Source organism: Prunus dulcis, chromosome 6 (assembly GCF_902201215.1).
Source record: "Prunus dulcis chromosome 6, ALMONDv2, whole genome shotgun sequence".
Classification (NCBI taxonomy): domain Eukaryota; kingdom Viridiplantae; phylum Streptophyta; class Magnoliopsida; order Rosales; family Rosaceae; genus Prunus; species Prunus dulcis.
This window is the reverse complement of record NC_047655.1, coordinates 5126087-5145579: the sequence shown is the minus strand read 5'-3', so window position 1 is coordinate 5145579 and position 19493 is coordinate 5126087. Positions and strand designations below refer to the sequence as shown.

General features: G+C 35.6%; 2 protein-coding genes across 2 annotated transcripts; one reads left to right on the top strand and one right to left on the bottom strand.

The window, feature by feature from the left end:
* The first annotated feature begins 7753 nt into the window (after positions 1 to 7753).
* Positions 7754 to 8433, top strand: LOC117632467. Its single transcript, XM_034365948.1, has one exon. The coding sequence runs from the start codon at positions 7898 to 7900 to the stop codon at positions 8207 to 8209; it is 312 nt and encodes a 103-aa protein (XP_034221839.1). The 5' UTR covers positions 7754 to 7897; the 3' UTR covers positions 8210 to 8433.
* Positions 8434 to 15036: 6603 nt separating this feature from the next.
* Positions 15037 to 17786, bottom strand: LOC117630939 (laccase-2). Its single transcript, XM_034363820.1, has 6 exons — positions 17635 to 17786; positions 17388 to 17539; positions 17040 to 17284; positions 16721 to 16849; positions 15643 to 16620; positions 15037 to 15405 (listed from the first exon to the last, which is right to left on the bottom strand). The coding sequence occupies exons 1-6, from the start codon at positions 17761 to 17763 to the stop codon at positions 15275 to 15277; spliced, it is 1764 nt and encodes a 587-aa protein (XP_034219711.1). The 5' UTR covers positions 17764 to 17786; the 3' UTR covers positions 15037 to 15274.
* Positions 17787 to 19493: the final 1707 nt, after the last annotated feature.

Below are 19493 nucleotides of genomic sequence, written 5' to 3'. Positions count from 1 at the left end.
ATTTAATCATCTAATTATCGTCGCATATGGCGTTTTTACTAATCTAAAATAAATGATGATTATGATAATCAAAATTATTAATGTTTTTGTAATTTGTTTGATTTTTATTCCATGAAAGTTTTTAAATGACACTCCGAATAATGAATACTTATGTTCATCATACCCTACTTTAGAATGGTTCCAAACAATTTGGATCTTTTGCTTAGACTTTCTCTTCTAGGATTTGCTTGACGACTCCTCTCAACTTGCTACATCAGACCCTATTTCGGCAACTGGTAAATATATATATATATATATTTATTAAAAAAAACAAATTGTGATGTGTTAGGTCTCAAGGCCCTTAAATGAAATTTAAATAATGTGGCATGTGGAGAGGAGAAGTCAAGCAGATCCTAATATAGAAAATCAAAACACCTCTAAAATGAGGTTTTCCCAACCTCAAAAGAAAAGGAATAGAAAAATAAAATAAAAGGCTTCCTTATTAGAGGACTAATTTACCCGTAATTAGTGACTTTCTTGAGCCAAAGGTCCTCTCCTAAATTATATTAGGTGGCTGTGGTGTAACATGAAAAGTTGGGAAGCTTATGCGATCTGGGGTCAGGCATGTCCATTCCTCCCACATGAAAAAAGCCTGAGGATCTGGCTTTGTATAGATAGAATGGAGCGAAATCTTTTAGTATAAAAAGATAGCTACTTAGTTTCTCCTTATATGGGATGGATGCCTGTAAGTATCAGTGGCCTAGCTAGCTAGGTCTCCTGTGTACTTCTCTCAGGAGTTGTCATTCTGGTCTTGATAAATTAGGATGTTCTTCTGCAACTGCATCTTTGATTGCTCTCTCTTTCTATTCTTCAACCATAGGCATGTTTTCTCTTCCCCGTAGATGGGACTCGTCAAAGATCTTGCTATCAATTCTTATTGGTTTGCTGTGATCCACACAAGCTAAGTGGCTCTGATGGCCTTCTTTATAGATATCTTGTAGTTTTTGAAATAATTTTCCTCTTCTGATTTTTTTCTGTTAAATCAGGTGGATGGGTCTTAATTAGCTTCTGTAGTTCCTATAATGATATCCATAAGATGGGCTGGTTCTTTTTCGCTTTTCCTCCAACTTTATAGAGTCTAGCTAGTACTTCATCCACGGGTCAAATTGTCTTCCCTTTAGGGTTAGGGTTTCTGCTTTTATCTGCAAATTTGCATGGGGAGATCTCAAGACCGTCATGATCATCAGTCAGTAGTGAGTCGGTATTCGCAGGTGCGGCATCATCAAGATTCACATACTTTAGTGAGGGGTCTACCTTTATCGATCGAGTTAATTGGTACTACTAACACCACCAATTGATTTTAGTACTTGAACTTCCTTTAGTACTCGAAAGGTAGTTCCTTTGAACTTAGAAGTGGGAATCTTGATGATGCTGCATCAGCAAGTACATGACTATTTGGAACCGGCGCCAATTCTCCGATTCAAACATGACAGGTTGCCCCTTCTTGAAGAACATATGATTTCTGGGGTTCTTTCAATTTCAATTTGAATATGAATTTTGATGATCTCATTTTTTGTTGTCTTGCTGAACTACAGATAATGACCATTCATCATGTTGATTCTTACTTCAGCCGTATATTCAGATTTACAATCTGACATCAAGCATCTTGCCGGCAATATATAAGTCTGGTAAGAGAATATTACCCTTATTGTTATAGGTTGTTTACTTTAGCCCTTATTGCTGAAGTGTTGCTAGTGCTACCTTGAGTATAACATGAGATGATATGACCCAAAGCACCATCTTTGCTCAGTTATTTGCTGTATGTATTAATTTTCTATGCATTTTAACACCACCCAAAAAACAGTCAGAGCACCTGATGGATCTTCTGATTGGCCACCAGAAATGCAACAGGCCAAGGTAATATTTTATGATAAATACTGCTTCATATATATATATATATATATATATATTTCGATGATTGTCATTCTCTTCAGCTTTTATTCTCTTGAGGGATTAAGGTTAATTATGCATGAAATCCATGGTTTTTGTTTACAAATTTTTCTTAACCGACCGACTTCATATATACTTCACTGTCTTTATTTTAATCCTTATTTTTGTCAAATTGAGGCTTATCATTTTGCTGTTATCATATATTCTTCTGTAGTTTAGGAATTGGAGCTCTGATGTTTGTTTGATTCTCTTTGCTCTTTATTGATAATGGGCCGGGTTACCCAAGAATGTCAGGAATCTGATGTTTTATGTTTTACATCGGAATCAGCTTTTAGTTTTAAGTCTGTCCTGTCGTATGCGGATTCATGACATATGCTTAATAATAATAATATATATATATATATATATATGTGTGTGTGTTGTATTATTACTTGTGAAAGCTTTGAATGACCAAATTACAGCAGATCATTAATTTTGTGATCCAATTGACGTTTTCTAAGCGCTAAGATGCTGTTTTCTGGCTTGGTTGGAAGGAAAATAACAACTTTTGCTAAAGAAAACAGAGTAACTTTTCATCATCTCAAACAGAAGCGTTAATTGGTGTACCTCGGACTAGTAGGAAGCTAGTTGAGCCTTCACTTTTACAGAAGGTGAAAACTGACTTTATGTGTTTTTTTTTTTAAAAAAATTTATTTATTATCAGTATAAGGATATGCAATGGATGGTTCTAGCCAATCACTTTCTTTGAAGCAATTATAGCCCGTTCATATCTATGTTTTTAAGTGGTCAGTCTAAGTTTGATATACATTGTTGGCTCATTTCTTAATAGCTTAAAATTTTAGAGCGAGTGTCTAACATGATACCATAGTCTTGTTTGCAAGTGGTGTTGAGTTCGATCCTCGTTTCCAACTTCTTTGTTGTTTTGCACAATGTGTGAGGAAGAGTGTTAGTTTGATACACATAGTTGACTCATTCTCTAATAGTTTAATCTTTTGAATCGAGTGATTGTCTAATGTACAATTAATAATATAAGTACACTCTTCATCATTTTTTGGCCGCAAAACATTCTTATTTAGATGGATATATGCACTTGACTTACTTTGATGCTATCTTACACTACTTCAAGTTGAAGGAGTTCTTCAAAAGTTGATATTCAGCTTAGTATATAAGGAGTTCTTCAAAAGTTGATACCTTATTAAGCAATAAGGAGTTTGTGCATGGGAATAACTTTTTACAGCAATGCCGAAGTTCCAACTGTCTATGAATTCCTTGGCCTGCGTTGTGGAAAAGAATAAAGAAACAAGCTTAATTGGCATTGCTGCCATTGACAGAGCATTTTGAATCTTTCGTTAGTTATAATAGATTAAATATTGTTTTCCTCTCAAATCTTCTTGTTAACTTCAAGCTTCAACTTTGGATTATGTAGTCATACTCATTCGCCTTCAAGAATCAGATAGATGCTGCTAGACAAACATATTCATTATTATCTAAATGTTCATGCTTATGGCAGTGAGTGAGGACTAAGTCAATTTAATTTTATATCACACTTTGCTACAAAATTACTCTAAATGTCTACATGTCACTTTGACTGAAGCTCCTTCATGTGCTTATTACTTGAACTTCAATATTAGAGAACTTTGGGGCAGTAGTTGAGGATTAGACGAACACAACTACACACTAGAATCCAATTATCCAACTATCAAAGCAACCTACATATATGTACGTACCATCTTCTTGCTGAAAGCGATTAGAGATAACTTATCTGCAAAGCTGGCCCTCCCTATCCCTACAAACGTACCATTCCAGCCAACATGGATGATGGTTTATTCAAATCCAACCCAACAACACCACCAACAAGAACGTTTGAATACTAATAAGTGAAGCGAGAAAGAAGGACAAAATGGATAGCATACCAAAAATATAAAGGACAATATGGAAGAGGGGGTTGGGGCCTAGTCAAGTACGTACAGCCTGCAGCATCTCTTAGTGGGTTTTTATTGGGTCCATTTCTAGCAGTGACATCAAAGCAATGGACCCAAGCCGTAGTCCTATTATAAGTTGGATCCAAAGCTATGCATAATAATCTCAGTACATAAATTAAATGGTTTTCGATTCAATTGGTCTTTGAACTTGACAACGTGTTGCATTTTGATTCCTTAACTAAATTCTTCGTTCAAATGGTCCATCTACTTTCTATTATGCCACAAAACTAATTCAGTATGTATTTTATATTTCAAAATTTTAATATGACCAATTAATAATATAAATACTTAATATTGAATTTGTTGTGCTTCTGCAAATTATGAGTCTTATGCCAAAAAACAAAACAATTGTCTAATATTTATACATATCTCTGATCAAGATACATACTTAAACAAGAAGGCACTACTTTTAGTCGGTCATGTTATGTGTGCTTATGGCTTAGGCAAGTGTGTATCCATTGAAATTGTGGACAGAACCGAAGCCATTTATGACTGATGATGCTTTGCTTGCTTGAGGAATGTAAATTCCGCCTCAAGAATAATAATACACAAATTATATAGCGCGATTTCAAACGTCCTTCTGACATTTTTGTCTCTTGGAAAATTATTATTATTATTATTATTATTATTATTTGGGGTATATATGAAGCCAACAATGTGAAACGTGAGGACCCTTTTGTTTCTTTCAGACCTCTCTTTCACGAGGAAAATTTGTATATCACCGAGATAGCGCTGTTTTGTTATTTCAATCAATCATATTTCATTGCGCATGATAAAAATTTCAAATCACAAAATATGATTGAATGAAAATAACAAAACAATAGTATTTGCATGACATGCAAGTCTTTTTCATGGACACACAGTTTTCTTTCGAGTGTAGTAGACAGGGTCCACGCCTTTCATGGTTCCACGTCCTCCTGGCCACCCTTGTGCGGCTCACATGTATGCATGTGGGCTCTCTCATGTCCCAAATGCTCATATTCTTAAACCCACATGATCATGAACCAGAATTTAACAATTACTTCGTTTATCACAAACCAAAAAAAATAAAAAAATAAAAAAACTCTATAGAAAAGTTTAAAAGGTGCATTGTATACCAACCACAACATACCATGTGACTTTATTTTGACCCATCATCAAAACTTTGGTTCGATTGACCAATTCAGTTTTGTCATTAATTCCCTAGATCGAGTGGTTGAACATTATTACTTAGATATAATCATACCCATGCAACTAAATAACTTGATTCATTGATCTAAATTCAAGACATGATCATCATGGTATTTGAATTTTGATTTAACTACCTAGATATAATCATACCCATCCAACTAAATGACTTGATTGATTGATCTAAATTCAAGACATGTGTGATGATAAATTTGGCATTTGAATTTTGATTTAACTACCGTGTCAATATCCACTCAAACAATTCAATTTCGATCAACTAGCTCTTAATTTAATGAGGCGCACTTCTCTTCTCAATAGTGTAAGATATCTTAAGTTGGTACCCATCTCTCCCCAAATGATTTTAAAAAGAAAAACTATTGAATACTAAAATTCAACTCTAAAATGGCGACGTTTATAAACATTAGTATCTAAATAAGAGCCCACACCACAAGATGACCATACAAGGCAAGGCACCGCCTGTGTCTAAAGCACGTGCACCTGTTTATTTACCCATTTCTTTTTAGGACTTGTTTGCGTTAATGTGTACTTTTACTAATTTTATTAAGCTGAAATTGATTCTGCTTTGTGGTCAATATTCCTCTAACAATGATTCAAATCTTCTGTGAAGGTCACATGGGAATACTATTCTTTTTCCAGAGAGAAAAAGCCTTTAATTGCTAAATATGTTAACACATTTTAATTTTATAATTAAACTATAGACTAATTATATGTTCACATATTACCAAATTAAACTGGAACTGCAAGCACCAAAAAAGTTTAGAATAGACCTTTTGACTGGTCAAACCTTCTAGCAAAACATAATTTGTTTAGCTAATTACATTCCCAATCACAAGATTGCCCCTTATTATTTTTCTCTTTTATATATGGGGTTATTTGGGTTGTAAACGCTATTTTTTTAAATACGAGCGATCTATTGAAGTAGAGCGCGCATTTGAACACAAGAGTTCAAATACAAGAATAACTACCCTTAATCATTTGAACTACAAATCCCTTATAACAATAAACTTACGTTTTTAGAAGTTATAAAATGGTCTAGATGAGTAACAATTAATCTTGCAGCAGGCTGGCCAACACACAAGAAACATAACCCAAATCAATTTCCTCATGCACATGCAGCAGGGAGCAGCACCAATGGACACAGATTTGAATTTATTTTAATAGTTACCGGAAACTATACTTGCATAAGATTTCAAACTCTCTCTGACTGTTGATCCAAAGGGTGCATGTGCATGAGAATCCTAACCTCTTACATATGTACAAAATTATTTAAACTTGCATATGCTACAATATTTGGTATATATATATATATATATATATATAGTTAGGTCCGTTAAGATTATCTTAGTACAATGTTTTACAATTACATAGAAGGTATCTTTGATTAATTAGATAATTAGGGTCCTAGATGTTTATAATTAATGACTTCCTTTTCACACAGTCGTCATGAAAAAGAATCCATAAAGCTGAGGAAATTTAAAGAAGAAGAATAGCATGCATTGCATGGTCAAACAGTAACAATTTAAGCGCATGCAGTTACTCCTTAATTACAAGATTGCTTACATAAACTAATTGGTAAGAGGGGGTTTGTTTTCTCTCTCTTCAATATAAGGTAATTATCATATGTAGCGGAACGTAACTGATTGGGAATAACAAAATAGTATTATCTCTGTGATATATAAATTTTTCTCGTTCAGATGGGCCCTGTAAATTTTAAAAAAGATATTCTCAGGGTAACCAAAAAACAAAAGGAAAAGAAATTTGAATTTTCAAAATCTGCAGAGTACTGTATGTGTTATGTAAAATAATTGGCACAACAAACCTTTCACATGAAGAACAGAAGTAAGCATTGTCCAATGACCAAGGTTTGCGTGGATCTCCATATATTTTAACGTTGCAGCACCGTACAATAATGGTGTCTCAAAAGAAAAATATGCATTAAAAAAACAAGATAAATAAAAACGAAAAAGAGAGGATCTTCTCCTCCTTCAGAATTAGGAGGTGATATGCAAAGGGCAAAAGACTGTGAGTCTGCAGAGAAAGCAGCCAATTGGTCAATGGCATAGAGCCATCTGACACTCATCAATAAATGATCATGCACACATGCTGCAGTGCTGCACCAACAAAATTACTTCTCCAATATTTACCCATCAAATTTTCATATTACAACATAAAATAAATCTTAATTTTAGAATTTCAGTATATATTACACCTTAGATACGTTGTTCTGGGTATATTCATGAGTGCATTGTGTATAAACATAATAATGTACCCAATCAAAATGACTAAAATCAAATAAACTAAATTTTTTTGCTTAGTAATGATGAAACGTTAATTTAACGAGTGTCAGTTGTCGAATTTTAGACATGTTGACCTTTAATTATATCACAAAACTGACAAGTTAAAGAGGAGCAGCAAATCAGATTAAATACTTGGGTTTAGTAAAAATAAATAACCCATCTTAATAATGGATGAAAATCTAAGGGCTCAATAATAAAATTTCTAGTAAGTTCTACTCATATGTGGTCAGTAATATCATCACTATACGTAAGCACTCGCAAAACATCTCCACCAAAACACTTCCTACACCACTATATATAATAACACCAATACCCCCACTGTACCCACCGACCCACAGGGCCATACTCCCATCTCTCTCTCTCTCTCTCTCTCTCTTCAGAAACACACATTGACATTATAAAGCAAACAGGTTGATGAGAAGTTAAGTGCCAGCTACCAGAGGCCAGAAGAGATCAAAGATCAACTTCACAAATTTGAGCATTGCAAATTTACATACTATTATGGATGAGAAATGGAAGCTGCCAAAGAAGCACCAAGAAGGCACTTCGTCTTCTTCTTCTTCTTCCAAGTTTGCATTCACAAGGAGTTCATCAACAAGAAGCCAGTCTTCAAATGCTCCTCTTTTGATGAGGAGCTATTCACAGAAGAGCAATGCCTCTAATTCCAAGTGTCCACTTCCCAGAAGTACGTCTCAGAAAAGCTCTAAAATCAGCAGAAAATGTAGCAGCCTTGCCAAGGAACAGAAGGCTAGATTCTACATCATGAGAAGATGTGTTGCTATGCTTGTTTGTTGGCATAAGCATGGTGATTAATTAATCTTGATGGGATTTCCCAAATTAATCCATTATTGTGTTAGTGCTAGAAATTAAGCTATCTCCCTTCTTTTATTTCATTCATATATATATATATATATATATATCATCTTCCTGTGTGATGGGACTCATAGATGTATCAAATTTTCTCCCATCTGATCAAGAGGAGACTGATAACACAAAAGTTCTCTAGTTTTTTAATTTTAATTTTTTGCTTTCCTTAATCTTGGTTTATATTAGAGAATTATATATATCATTTGTAATTACAATTGAGATGAGCTACCAAGTCTTTTATATGTACATTGTGAGAAGAGATTAGCATATATATCAAATACATATTCAATGTTCAAGTTAATCAAATCTCATGACTAACCCAACATCCATAATTTTAAATAAATAATTATTTGTTTATATATATTTTTAATGTTTGGAGGAGAGAAAGATTCCCTTTGGATGTTGGGGGGAGCTGCCAATATAATAAGACATTAGAAGTATCTTCTATCTGCCTCGGAAATGCAAGCCACACCTTTTCGTTGCTTTGATGAGAAATTTTGAGTAAAAATTCTCTTAGAAGTGACATCATACTTTAGTTTGATTTAATCTAGGAATGTAGCTTCTCTACCATGTATCCTCCTTATACACTAATCTCGATGCCTACCTATATTCTAATTGTGCCCTATGCCGCTGCTGAAAAAAATGGAATATATTAATAACTTGCTTAAAATTTTGATACTTTTCAATTGTCAACATGGAAGGACCAATGTTTTCAATTTGACAATGGAAGAGATACATGAGAGGTTTAGCTCATTTTTGTGTGGAAAATTGGTGTTCTCGATTGATGATTTGAAATAATTTGGGGAATCAATCCTGTAAAACGTGCATGCCAACTATGGGTGTGGATCATAGTTGAAGCAATTGATTTTCAAATACACACAAATTCTAGTGAAAGTAAGTAGGAGTTTCTACATTCTTGCCAATAATATTGTGATACATGTGTATAAGTTTTTTGTATGTATGGCAACATGTGAATGTGTATACATTCCACTTCATTTGCAAAATGTGCTATAGAATATAGATCAAGAACTGATCTCACCATGGACGGATCCAGGATTTGAAAATAGGGTGGGCTGAATTTACCTTACATACAGACCTACTAAAAGATAGAAAACTCAATGGTACAAGTTAATTTCATTGTTAACTAGAAAAATTGAAGTAGGAATTTTAAGGTCAATTATAGCAATTACACAATACACTTCTCCCTGAAAGGAAAAAAATTGAAAGCATTTATCCATTACAAAAGAAGAAGAAAAAAACTGAACCATTTTAGTCCATCTAGCCATTCAAGCGAACTTGGAAAATAAAAATGAAAAGAAGGTATTCAAGCGAAGGTAAAGGATTTTCTCTGAATGAATGAAATGAGTGTTTTCTTAAAAGGGATATGTGTTACATGTGTGGGGTTAGTTTATATTTTTCTTTCTATCAGACTTGTTGGGGTAGTTAATGAAAGAAAAAAAAAAAAAAAAGATTTTTTGTGGGTGGGATAAGGGTGTGTGAGCCCGTGTGGGGTATAAAAAATCAAGTCAGCTAAGGTACCTATTAACCTTGGGCTATAAAAAAATCAAGTCACCTAGGCTAAAACCCATGTTAATTTATTAAATTAATTAAAATACTTAAATATTAATTATTCATTAAATAAAGAACAATTCAAACATAATTAAGAATTAATATAATTGAATAAGGTTAAGGTATTACTTAATTGAAAATATTAAACTAAACAAACTAACTTTGTATAAAGAAAAAATAAAATAAAACAAAGTCCACAAAATTATTTAAATTATTTAAATTATTTATTAAATTATTTAAACACTAATTATTCCCTAAAGAAATAATAAGTAAAACATTATTACTAATTAAAGTAATCGAAAAAGGCTAAGAGATTACTTAATTACAAAAAAGAAAACCATCTCAGTTGTGCAGTATATAGTCGCGTGACTATACTTTTAAAATATATAAATATTTAAAGAGTATCGCTGCGCGGCTATATTCTTCAAATATATTCAAATATTTTAAAAGTATAGCCGCTGGGCTATACTTTTAAAATATTATATATTTTGAAAAGTATAGCCACGCGGCCGTACTATTTATGTAATAACCCAAACCTAAAATTCATAATTAAGGAATATTTTATTTTGCGAAAAGACAATTTTGCACTCGAAATATTTTATTAAGAAAAAGGTGACTTTTTGATCGAGAAGGAATTTGATAATTCCACTTACACCGTTGCGTATAGCACGGTGAAATGAGTTCGTAGACACGTAGTGGGCTTGAATCGGAGTTGTAACGAGAGAGTTATGGTCAAAAGAGTCTCAGTGGCATAACCGTAAATATTTTAAAGTTAGAATTATAAAAACCAGCTCAGTCTTCTCTCTCCTCGCGCCGACCTCCCTCCCTCTCCCGCGTCCGTCCCTTCTCTCCTTCGTATCTCCGGCCACCGACCACGGCTGTGGACAGGGCCAGTACCAAAACGACCGGGACGACGTCCTCTTCCTTCCCCGACCTTCCCAGCCGGCGACGTGACCTGTGCTAGCCGAAAAATGAGAAAAACCGACAGGATGTCACCGAAACTTCACAGCCATCGATCTCCCTCCTCCGGCCACCATTTTCGTCGACCCATGTATGGATCTTGAACCTCTCGAGCTGTTCTAGCTGCCTGTTGGGTAGGGATAGATTGATTCGTAGTGTAGCTATTGGATTTTTGAGCTTGAAGTTTCAGCCGATTTTCAGCCTCCGTTTTCGGCCACTTCCGGCCACTTTTTGAGGTAGGTCCAAGAACAAAAGTGGCTCCAAATATGGTGTTTTTCCTTGGGTAGGAGTTTGGAGCCGTGGTTTGAAGTTTTTCTGGCGAGGCGTAATCGCTTTAGACACCCATCGCTGCCGGCTCGTGCTGCGGCGCGTGGGTGAGGGTACTGCAGTGGCACTGTGTCTTGTTGCGATCCTCAGGTCGTCACACGCGCGTGAGATTTCGCAGATCTCAATTTGGATACCGTTTGAGCCCCGAACGGATTTTTCATATTGTGCGATTTCCGGGTTCAATAATACTGAACCGTTGGATCGCGCTCAATTTCAGATATGTTGTTCTAAATAATTTCAGAATCGTGTAGGATTCGACGGATTGTGAATCGGAGTCCCGGATACTCCGAAATCGCAAACCCTGGAGCTAGGGTTTGGAAATTTTATGATTTCACGATCGTGGTTAATCCGATCATCAGTTTCAGACCAAACTTGCAAGATATGGTTCCTTAAATGTGAGGAACTTAAAGGAACTCTCAGATTGGTCATTGGAGGTCGTGGACCCCACGGGGTTCCGTATCGACCAATATGGAAATTTATCTCTTAGTAAAGTTTCGAGTCTTTTCAAACGATTTTAAATATCTGAAATGCATAAGTGAGCAGAAAAATAACTTTAAAGTTAGTGCACGCACTTTTAGAAGTCGGGGGTCAGGGTTTTACTAAAAAACTTATACCAAGCAGTTTTATTAATTAAATATTCCTGATGGTTTACCCAGACATCCGGGACCAGGCAAACCTGCAGAAGAGACCTACAGGAGGTCTAGCTAGCTCGGACCAGGAGTGAGTGGACTTTTCTTTTATAAATGATTTTATATAAATGAATTTCATTATTTGATCTTAAGTAAGTTTTATTGACTGTTTTCGAGCATGATTTGTGCAGTAAAATATCTTTATTTCTATGCTGCTTAGTTGAACATGCTAAAAAGTTATAGAAAGCAGAGTTTGAGACTGTATCAGATAAAATAGCAGCATAGTTTCAGATTTAACAAAATTCAGTTATTTATCAGATTTTTCAGAAGCTTTCTATTTTCTTATGGCAGCAGAGTTTTTGATTTAATGAAAATTCAGTATTCAGCAGATTTTCCAGACATGTTATACTTTCTCATAAATGTTATTTTATTTTAAACCACCATGTACCCAATTATGGTTATTACCCTCAGTTATGTCGATGTCTACGGACATCCAGTTTACCCTCAGTTTTGTCAGTGCACTTGACATTTTCCTCACGAGTTTCGGGGACGCTCGGACCGTAAGTGCCAGGATTTGCGGCTCGGATTGACTTGGTGTCCCGAGACCTGCCAGGATTTGCGGCTCGAGCTGACTTTGTGTCACCGAGACCTGCCAGGATTGCGGATCAGGCTGACTACGGTCCCCTGAATCCTGCCAGTTGCGGCTCGGGTTGACTTTGTGTCACCGAGACCTGCCAGCGGATCAGGCTGACTATGGTCCCCTGAATCCTGCCAGTTTGCGGCTCGGATAGACTTTGTGTCGCCGAGACCTGCCAGGGGAATTGACGGAATTACAGGGGTACACCGAGTGGTAGTTTTAAATTGATTACAGTGCTTTTATGCAAGGTTTGAGTACAGTGCTTTTATGCAAGTTTGATTACAGTGTTTTTATGCAAGTTTTGATTTCAGAGCTTTCATGCAAGTTTTATTGATCTTGAATACGATTGTATATATTTATATAAATATGTCAATGCGTTGATTTTAATATGCTTCAGAGGTAGTTTAGATATTCAGTTTTACTCAACTATATTTTTACAATGGGGGTTAGTATATTCTTAGGATATTTTATGAACCTTTATTTTTGTCCACTCACATTTTCAAATGTTTTGCGCCCCCAGGCTATAGCGTGCACAGGATATCCACCACCGGGCCATCTTCACTTCCGCGCCTTCTTGTTCAAAAGTGATGGTTTGTAAAACGATTAACTTATCTGTAAACTATTAGAATTGCTCTTATATATTGCCCTAGAGTGAGAATGGAACTATTGGCATGTTTATTGAAGTGCTGGCAGTTGGTTGTGTGGATAATTTGCTCGTTCTGGTAGGTGGAAATTTTGAGATTGAGCAAATTACAGGGGAGACTCTGCCGAATTTTCGGCAGGAGTCAAGGTTGAAATGTCATTTAGAAGGGCAATTAGGTTAATTGTGCCCGACACTCGCCAAGTGTCGGACACGCACAGGGTTCGACTCGAATTCCAAAGTGGAATTTAGTTCGGGTCCTGTCAATTTAAATATTAATATATATATTCAAACGGTCTAACAAAATATTCTATAGAAGGTACAAACCTTTATGGTATGGATGCATTTTCTACAAATTTCACCAAATATGTAATTCCACTTCAGTCACCATGAAAGTTTAAATTTATTTATTCTTTACTCCAAAACTTTCCCAAGTAACATGAAATGAAAACAAGATCCTGGTTGATTAAATTAACACTGAGTTATTGACAAAAACAAGCAATTGGGCGTGCACACACTCACATATAAGCATATAGAAAAATTGAACTAGGAATTTTAAGGTCAATTATAGCCATTACACAATAAACTTCTCCTTGAAAGGAAAAAAATTGAAAGCATTTATCCATTACAAAAGAAGAAGAAAAAAACTGAAACATTTTAGTCCATCTAGCCATTCAAGCCAACTTGGAAAATAAAAATGAAAAGATGGTATTCAAGCCAAGGTAAAGGATTTTCTCTGAGGGAATGAAATGAGTGTTTTCTTAAAAGGGGTATGTGTCACGTGTGTGAGGTTAGTTTATGTTTTTCTTTCTATAAGACTTGTGGGGTTAGTTAACTAAAGGAAAACAATATGAGATTTTCTATGGGTGGGACGGGGGTGTGTGTGTCTGTGTGGGGTGTAAAAAATCAAGTCATCAAGGCTGCCTATTAACCTTGGGCTATAAAAAAATCAAGTCACCTGGGCTATAGCCCAGGTTAATTTATGAAATTAATTAAAATACTTAAATTCTAATTATTTGTTAAATAAAGAATAATTAATATAATTAAATAAGGTTAAGATATTACTTAAGTGCAAATATTAAACTAAACAAACTAATTTATATAAAAATAAAAATAAAGTCGGCAAAATAATTAATTAAAATTTATTAAGTAATTTATGAAATTATGAAAATATTTAAATACTAAATAAATAATAATTCAAACATAATTACTAATTAAAGTAATAGAAAAAGGAGCCGATTTCCCATTCCTCTTTTGTGCACTACACTCCCTTTTTTGTTATAATAAAAACTATTAAAAAAAACAAAAGGAAGTGTAAGTGGACAAAAGGGGAGTGAGAAAATCAATATCCATAGAAAAAGACTAAGATATTACTTAATTACAAAAAGAGAACAGTATAGTTGCGCGGCTATTTTTTTAAAATATATTAATATTTAAAGAGTATAGTTGTGCATCTATATTGTTCAAAGATATTCGAATATTTTAAAAGTATAGCCTCATAGTTGTACTGTTAAAATATTTGAATATATTTGAACAATATAACCGCGCAGGTGTGTGTCCATATGGGGTGTACAAAATCAAGTCACTTAGGCTGCCTATTAACTTTGGGCTATTAAAAATCAAATCACCTAAGCTATAGCTGAGTTAGGCTAGACGTAGGACCGTCCTTGGTCCCACATTGGATCACAATAGGTTCGATAAAGAGTTAATGTATATATGGGTGGATAGGCAACATCACCTATCAGCATGCTAGTCTTTTGAATGGAGTGCATGTATGAAGCTAGCTAGTGAGAGGCAAAACAGGCCCATTTCAATCCCACATTTTCTTTATGTTGGGGTGAATGTCGTGGACAAAAAATATACCTCGTGTAGGAATGGATTTGATCAAGAGTTTGAGTTTGCATCATTGGATCTTCTATTGTTAGTGTTAACAAGGAGAAATTTGATATTTTTTTTCAGTCAATGGAAAGTAAGAACTTGAACTTAAAACATCTTCCAACACCGAAAGAAGTATCAATGTAAAATTGCATTATTATTTATTTCCAACAAAAGCATCAATGTTCCGGCTAACACAAAACCTCCACAATTTTCTTCCATTTTCAGGGGAGGGTGCCAATGTTGCAAGCCCCTGGCTGCTCTATAGGGCGCAAATTAAAACAAAAAATTTAAGTTACCAAAAAAGAAAAAGAAAAAGACAGAGAGATAAATGTATAAGGAGCCTCATTGTATCCGAAAAAAAGAATCAACGATCAACACTTGGGGAGATCCGACGGTGGAGGAGGCAGTTTCTGATTAGGGAGCTTCCCATCCTGGACTACCCATGCCATCCTTAGTCCCCAACTCAAATGGACGTCAAAGTGGCAGTGCATGAGCCAAACCCCTGCAATTTCAGTCATACCAAAAACATTAAAGGAAAAATATTGTTCGTATCATCGAGTACCAATCTACAATACTTATGTATTGTCAATATTTATTAAAATTGTGTTAATATATGATAGCATCCAACAAAATATAGATTAGTACTCGGTACGAGCCAATCACTGCCTTAACATTATTTATTTGCTTTGTTCTTATTATGTGTTGATATTGTGCTTATGTGAAACAAACCAGCAGTTACCTGGATTGTCCGCCAGAAATCGGATAGCCACCCAACCCCCAGAGGGCACTCCAATAGTGTTCCTTTCAACAGGATCAACAAGGTTGAAGCTGGCAGGGTCTTTGTTAGGGTTAAAGTTTCCAAAACCTTGTCCAACAACAAAGAAGTTGAAGCCATGAAGATGGAGAGGGTGGCTCTCAGCACCCAAAATGCCAGTGCCCTGCAACACCACTTCCACACTAGTATTAAACTTGAGCACCACCGCTTTTGTCCCATTGCTCACATTGATGTTGGTGTTGTTGGATGGAGTGCCTGTGTAGTTGAATGGCTGGAGAGGATTGGTGGGAAAATCTGTGGTGAAAACTCCATTGGATTTGCCAAAGAAATGAGATTGAAGGAGGGCTGTTGTGGGAAGAATAAAGGAAATGTTGTTAATAGAAGCTGCAAATTTGCTGCTGTTGTTAGGCCCTTGGCATGTCTGGTTTTTGGGGCATGGGTTGGTTCCAAGGCCTACTGTGAAGAAGAAGCGTTTTCGGACAGTTTTCGGCACATTGGCTGGGAATTTGGAATTAGCCAAACTCCTGAATTTTGCTGAAAAATTTGCAACAAATGAGGTGGCATTGATTTGGGGAAGGGTTGGCTTTAAAAGAGGAGGGTTTTTGGGGGAAGTGGAGGCAGAGGGATTTGAAGGGTTTTTATATTCAAGGATTCCAGCCACAGTGGAATTGTCAAAAGTGCCCATGCCTGTGAAATAGGGCCTGGCAAGCATGAGGAAAGTGGCATTTGGGTAGCTTGGCTTTGTCCTCAGAAGCACATTGGTGGTTTGGCCTGGTGTGATGAGCAAAATATCAGTCTTGAAGGGCTTGACATAAAGAGCATCTGCTTCCACTACTGTCAGGCTGTGGTTTGCTATGCTGAAAAACAGTTCATCATTGACTGCAGCGTTGATCAAGCGCAAGAGGTAGGTCTTGCCTGGCTTCACCTTTAGCCTGAAAGTGTCTGAAAAGCATAAGAACAAGAAGAATTAGAACTTCATTTGTAGTGAGACAAGACTTGTGCTCCATAGACAATAAGGCTCACATGACCAAGATATATATACCCTTTTTGGAACAATTGTACAATGGCCCTGGAAGTCCATTAATTGTGTAGGCTTCAGAGACATTTGGACCTGCTCCAGTCTGAAGAGCCTGGCGAATTACAGCCTCTGGATCAGCCTTCCACCACTCACCTGTAATGAATTGGTCAAAACAAGTTAGCAAATTAATTGTGGCGCATGAATCTGTTATTATGTTGTCAGACTGTCGAATTTGACGAAATATATTCTGAATTTAATGTGTGATTCAAGATTAACAGTCTAACAACATAACATAAAAATTACTCGTTTAATTAATTATATTAAATTTGGTGGGTTTAGTTACCAAAAATGATGGGAACTTCTTTGTGGGGTTTGGGGAAAGGGTAGGAAGCATTGTGCTTAGGGAGGATAATGAGGGGTCCATAGACAGTAGCTCTTAGCCATGAGATGTGAGCATGCCAGAAGAGAGTTCCCCTTTGGCCAGTGATGGTGAAGTTGTACACATAACTCTGGTTAGTTTGAATAGGGCACTGTGTGATATATGATGGCCCATCTGCCCATCCACTCTGCAATTGTCTGATCCCATGCCTGTGTTTAAACAAAATTTTAAATTTTAAAAAACTGAGAATTATACATAGATAATTAGAAAATCTGAATTTTATGTATGGATAATGTGCAAGTTGTGTCATACCAATGGAGGCTGATGTTGTTCTGAACATGATTCACCACCTTAACCAAAATCCTGTCTCCCTCTCTAGCAATAATTCTAGGACCAGGGAACTTCCCATTCACAGCCACAATGCTCTTTGTCTGGCAAAGCCTAGTCACATTTTTCAACTTTATCTGCACAAAAATTACACAAAGATATAATTAATTTCAGCTCCCAAAAAAAAAAAAAAAGCTCAATGGTGGCAGTATAAAATATTTATGGTGCGTACGTCAAATTTGTAGTGCCTTGTAACACCACTTGCTGCAGCAGCAGAAAACTCAGGAAGGGACCAAAAGCAGCTCAGAGCAAGAAGAAAAGCAGCTACAAATGCTGGTGATAAAGGGAAAGCAGAAGCCATTTTTTTATATAAAAGTTGGTGTTTCTTTTGAGATATCTCTGCAAAGGTCCGAGGAACTAAGGCTTGTGAGAGTAGTTTATATACAGATGAAAAAAAGTGTGTTTGGTTAATTAGGTAATGGGATGTTACAGGTTTTTGACAAAGAGAAAATTTACCAACTGAACTTGTTGGTCAAGTTGGTCAATGAAGTAAAGTTATTTATTTCTGTCTGTCAATTTGGTGCACGCTGCTGGCCTCTTAATTTTTGTTCTTATTTACCAGATTTTGTCCATCGATCATTATCCTCAACAGAAGCCAACGGATTCTTTTTATATCTTTTCACAAAAGCCCGTTTGGTCTAGTTCAAAAAGCCACTAATTGTGTAGTTACAAGTGGGGTATGTGGAGGTTTGTATAACTATTGACAGGTTAAATTAAATTTCTAGGGCCTTATTTAATTATTCACCTAATTTTCCACAATTTAGATCTTGCTTATGTGACAAGTAGCCATGTAGTTTATCTTATGACCCTCACAAAAACCATGAGTTATAATACATTTGAAATATACTGTTACATGCAAAATTATCTTTAAAAACTAATATACATATGCCGGGTTGGTGCTGGTTGAGATTTTAGCAGTACTGACTGATGTCGATCGGTTGTTGAATTTTTGATTTTTGATCAGTAACCAAATCGATTTCACCCTTAATTTTAACCATCTATATATATGATATCTTTTTGTCTCTTTCAAGTGGTGGAGTCACATGTAGGTGTGAAATGACCTTGGCTCTCCAAATCTACATGTAATTCTATGTGCGCTTCTAAGAATTAGTATACAATTTTGAAACAAAAAATTCATGCAATGGCCCCCCAATTAAGATATTTGGATTTCTTGACCACTCTAGAATAAAATTTCTAACTCCGTCCCTACCTCCAACTCTATGTACATAATCCATAAACCCTAGCTAACTCAAGGCCACATGGCAAATGATACGTCATTAAGCTTGCACCATGAGCTATGATTTTGCCTTGTGCACGACAATACACCACGAATATCTTGCCATCATAAACACCGACAATTTTTGCAATTCTAATTTCATGTGACAAAAATATTCTCTTTATGATTAATTATGGTTTTATGAAATGGTTGAACTTTTGGTAAATTTGGAAATTACCAATTTGCACAGAATTCCAACAGTTCGTTGGACTTTGGTGGCCCAACCCAAGAGATATGATCTATCAAAGAAATATTAATATATTTTTCTGAACCGAAAAACAGAAGAGAGAAATATTACATTTGAAGTCATGATTTTTGTGTCCAATCATGTTGATGCATTTCATGCAAGACTCACTTGAGGTTGGGCCTCTGCCAGCCAAACAGAAATTAATACCAAAGACTCCAAAGAGGACGACATTTGATCCACCACCAATCTTTCAAGCAAGAAGAGAAATGATAACAATTGAATTTAGGTTTGGTTTCAATTGTGCTTACCCCATTTAGCACAAGCTTAAACTTTAAAACTAGTTTGGATTGAACAAAAACTTGTTAGATTTTCACCCTACCCTATGTGTTGATGCACCAACTACACTCCTTATAATCTACTCTAAAACTACAATACATTAGGACAATTTAACTACACCTAATTGTAGTTCAACACTTAGTCCCCATCCCATGATTTTATCACCCAAAAAAGAAAAAGAAAAAGTAAGTAATAATTCAACTGTGGAGACCAAGTTGTTATACGTACATAA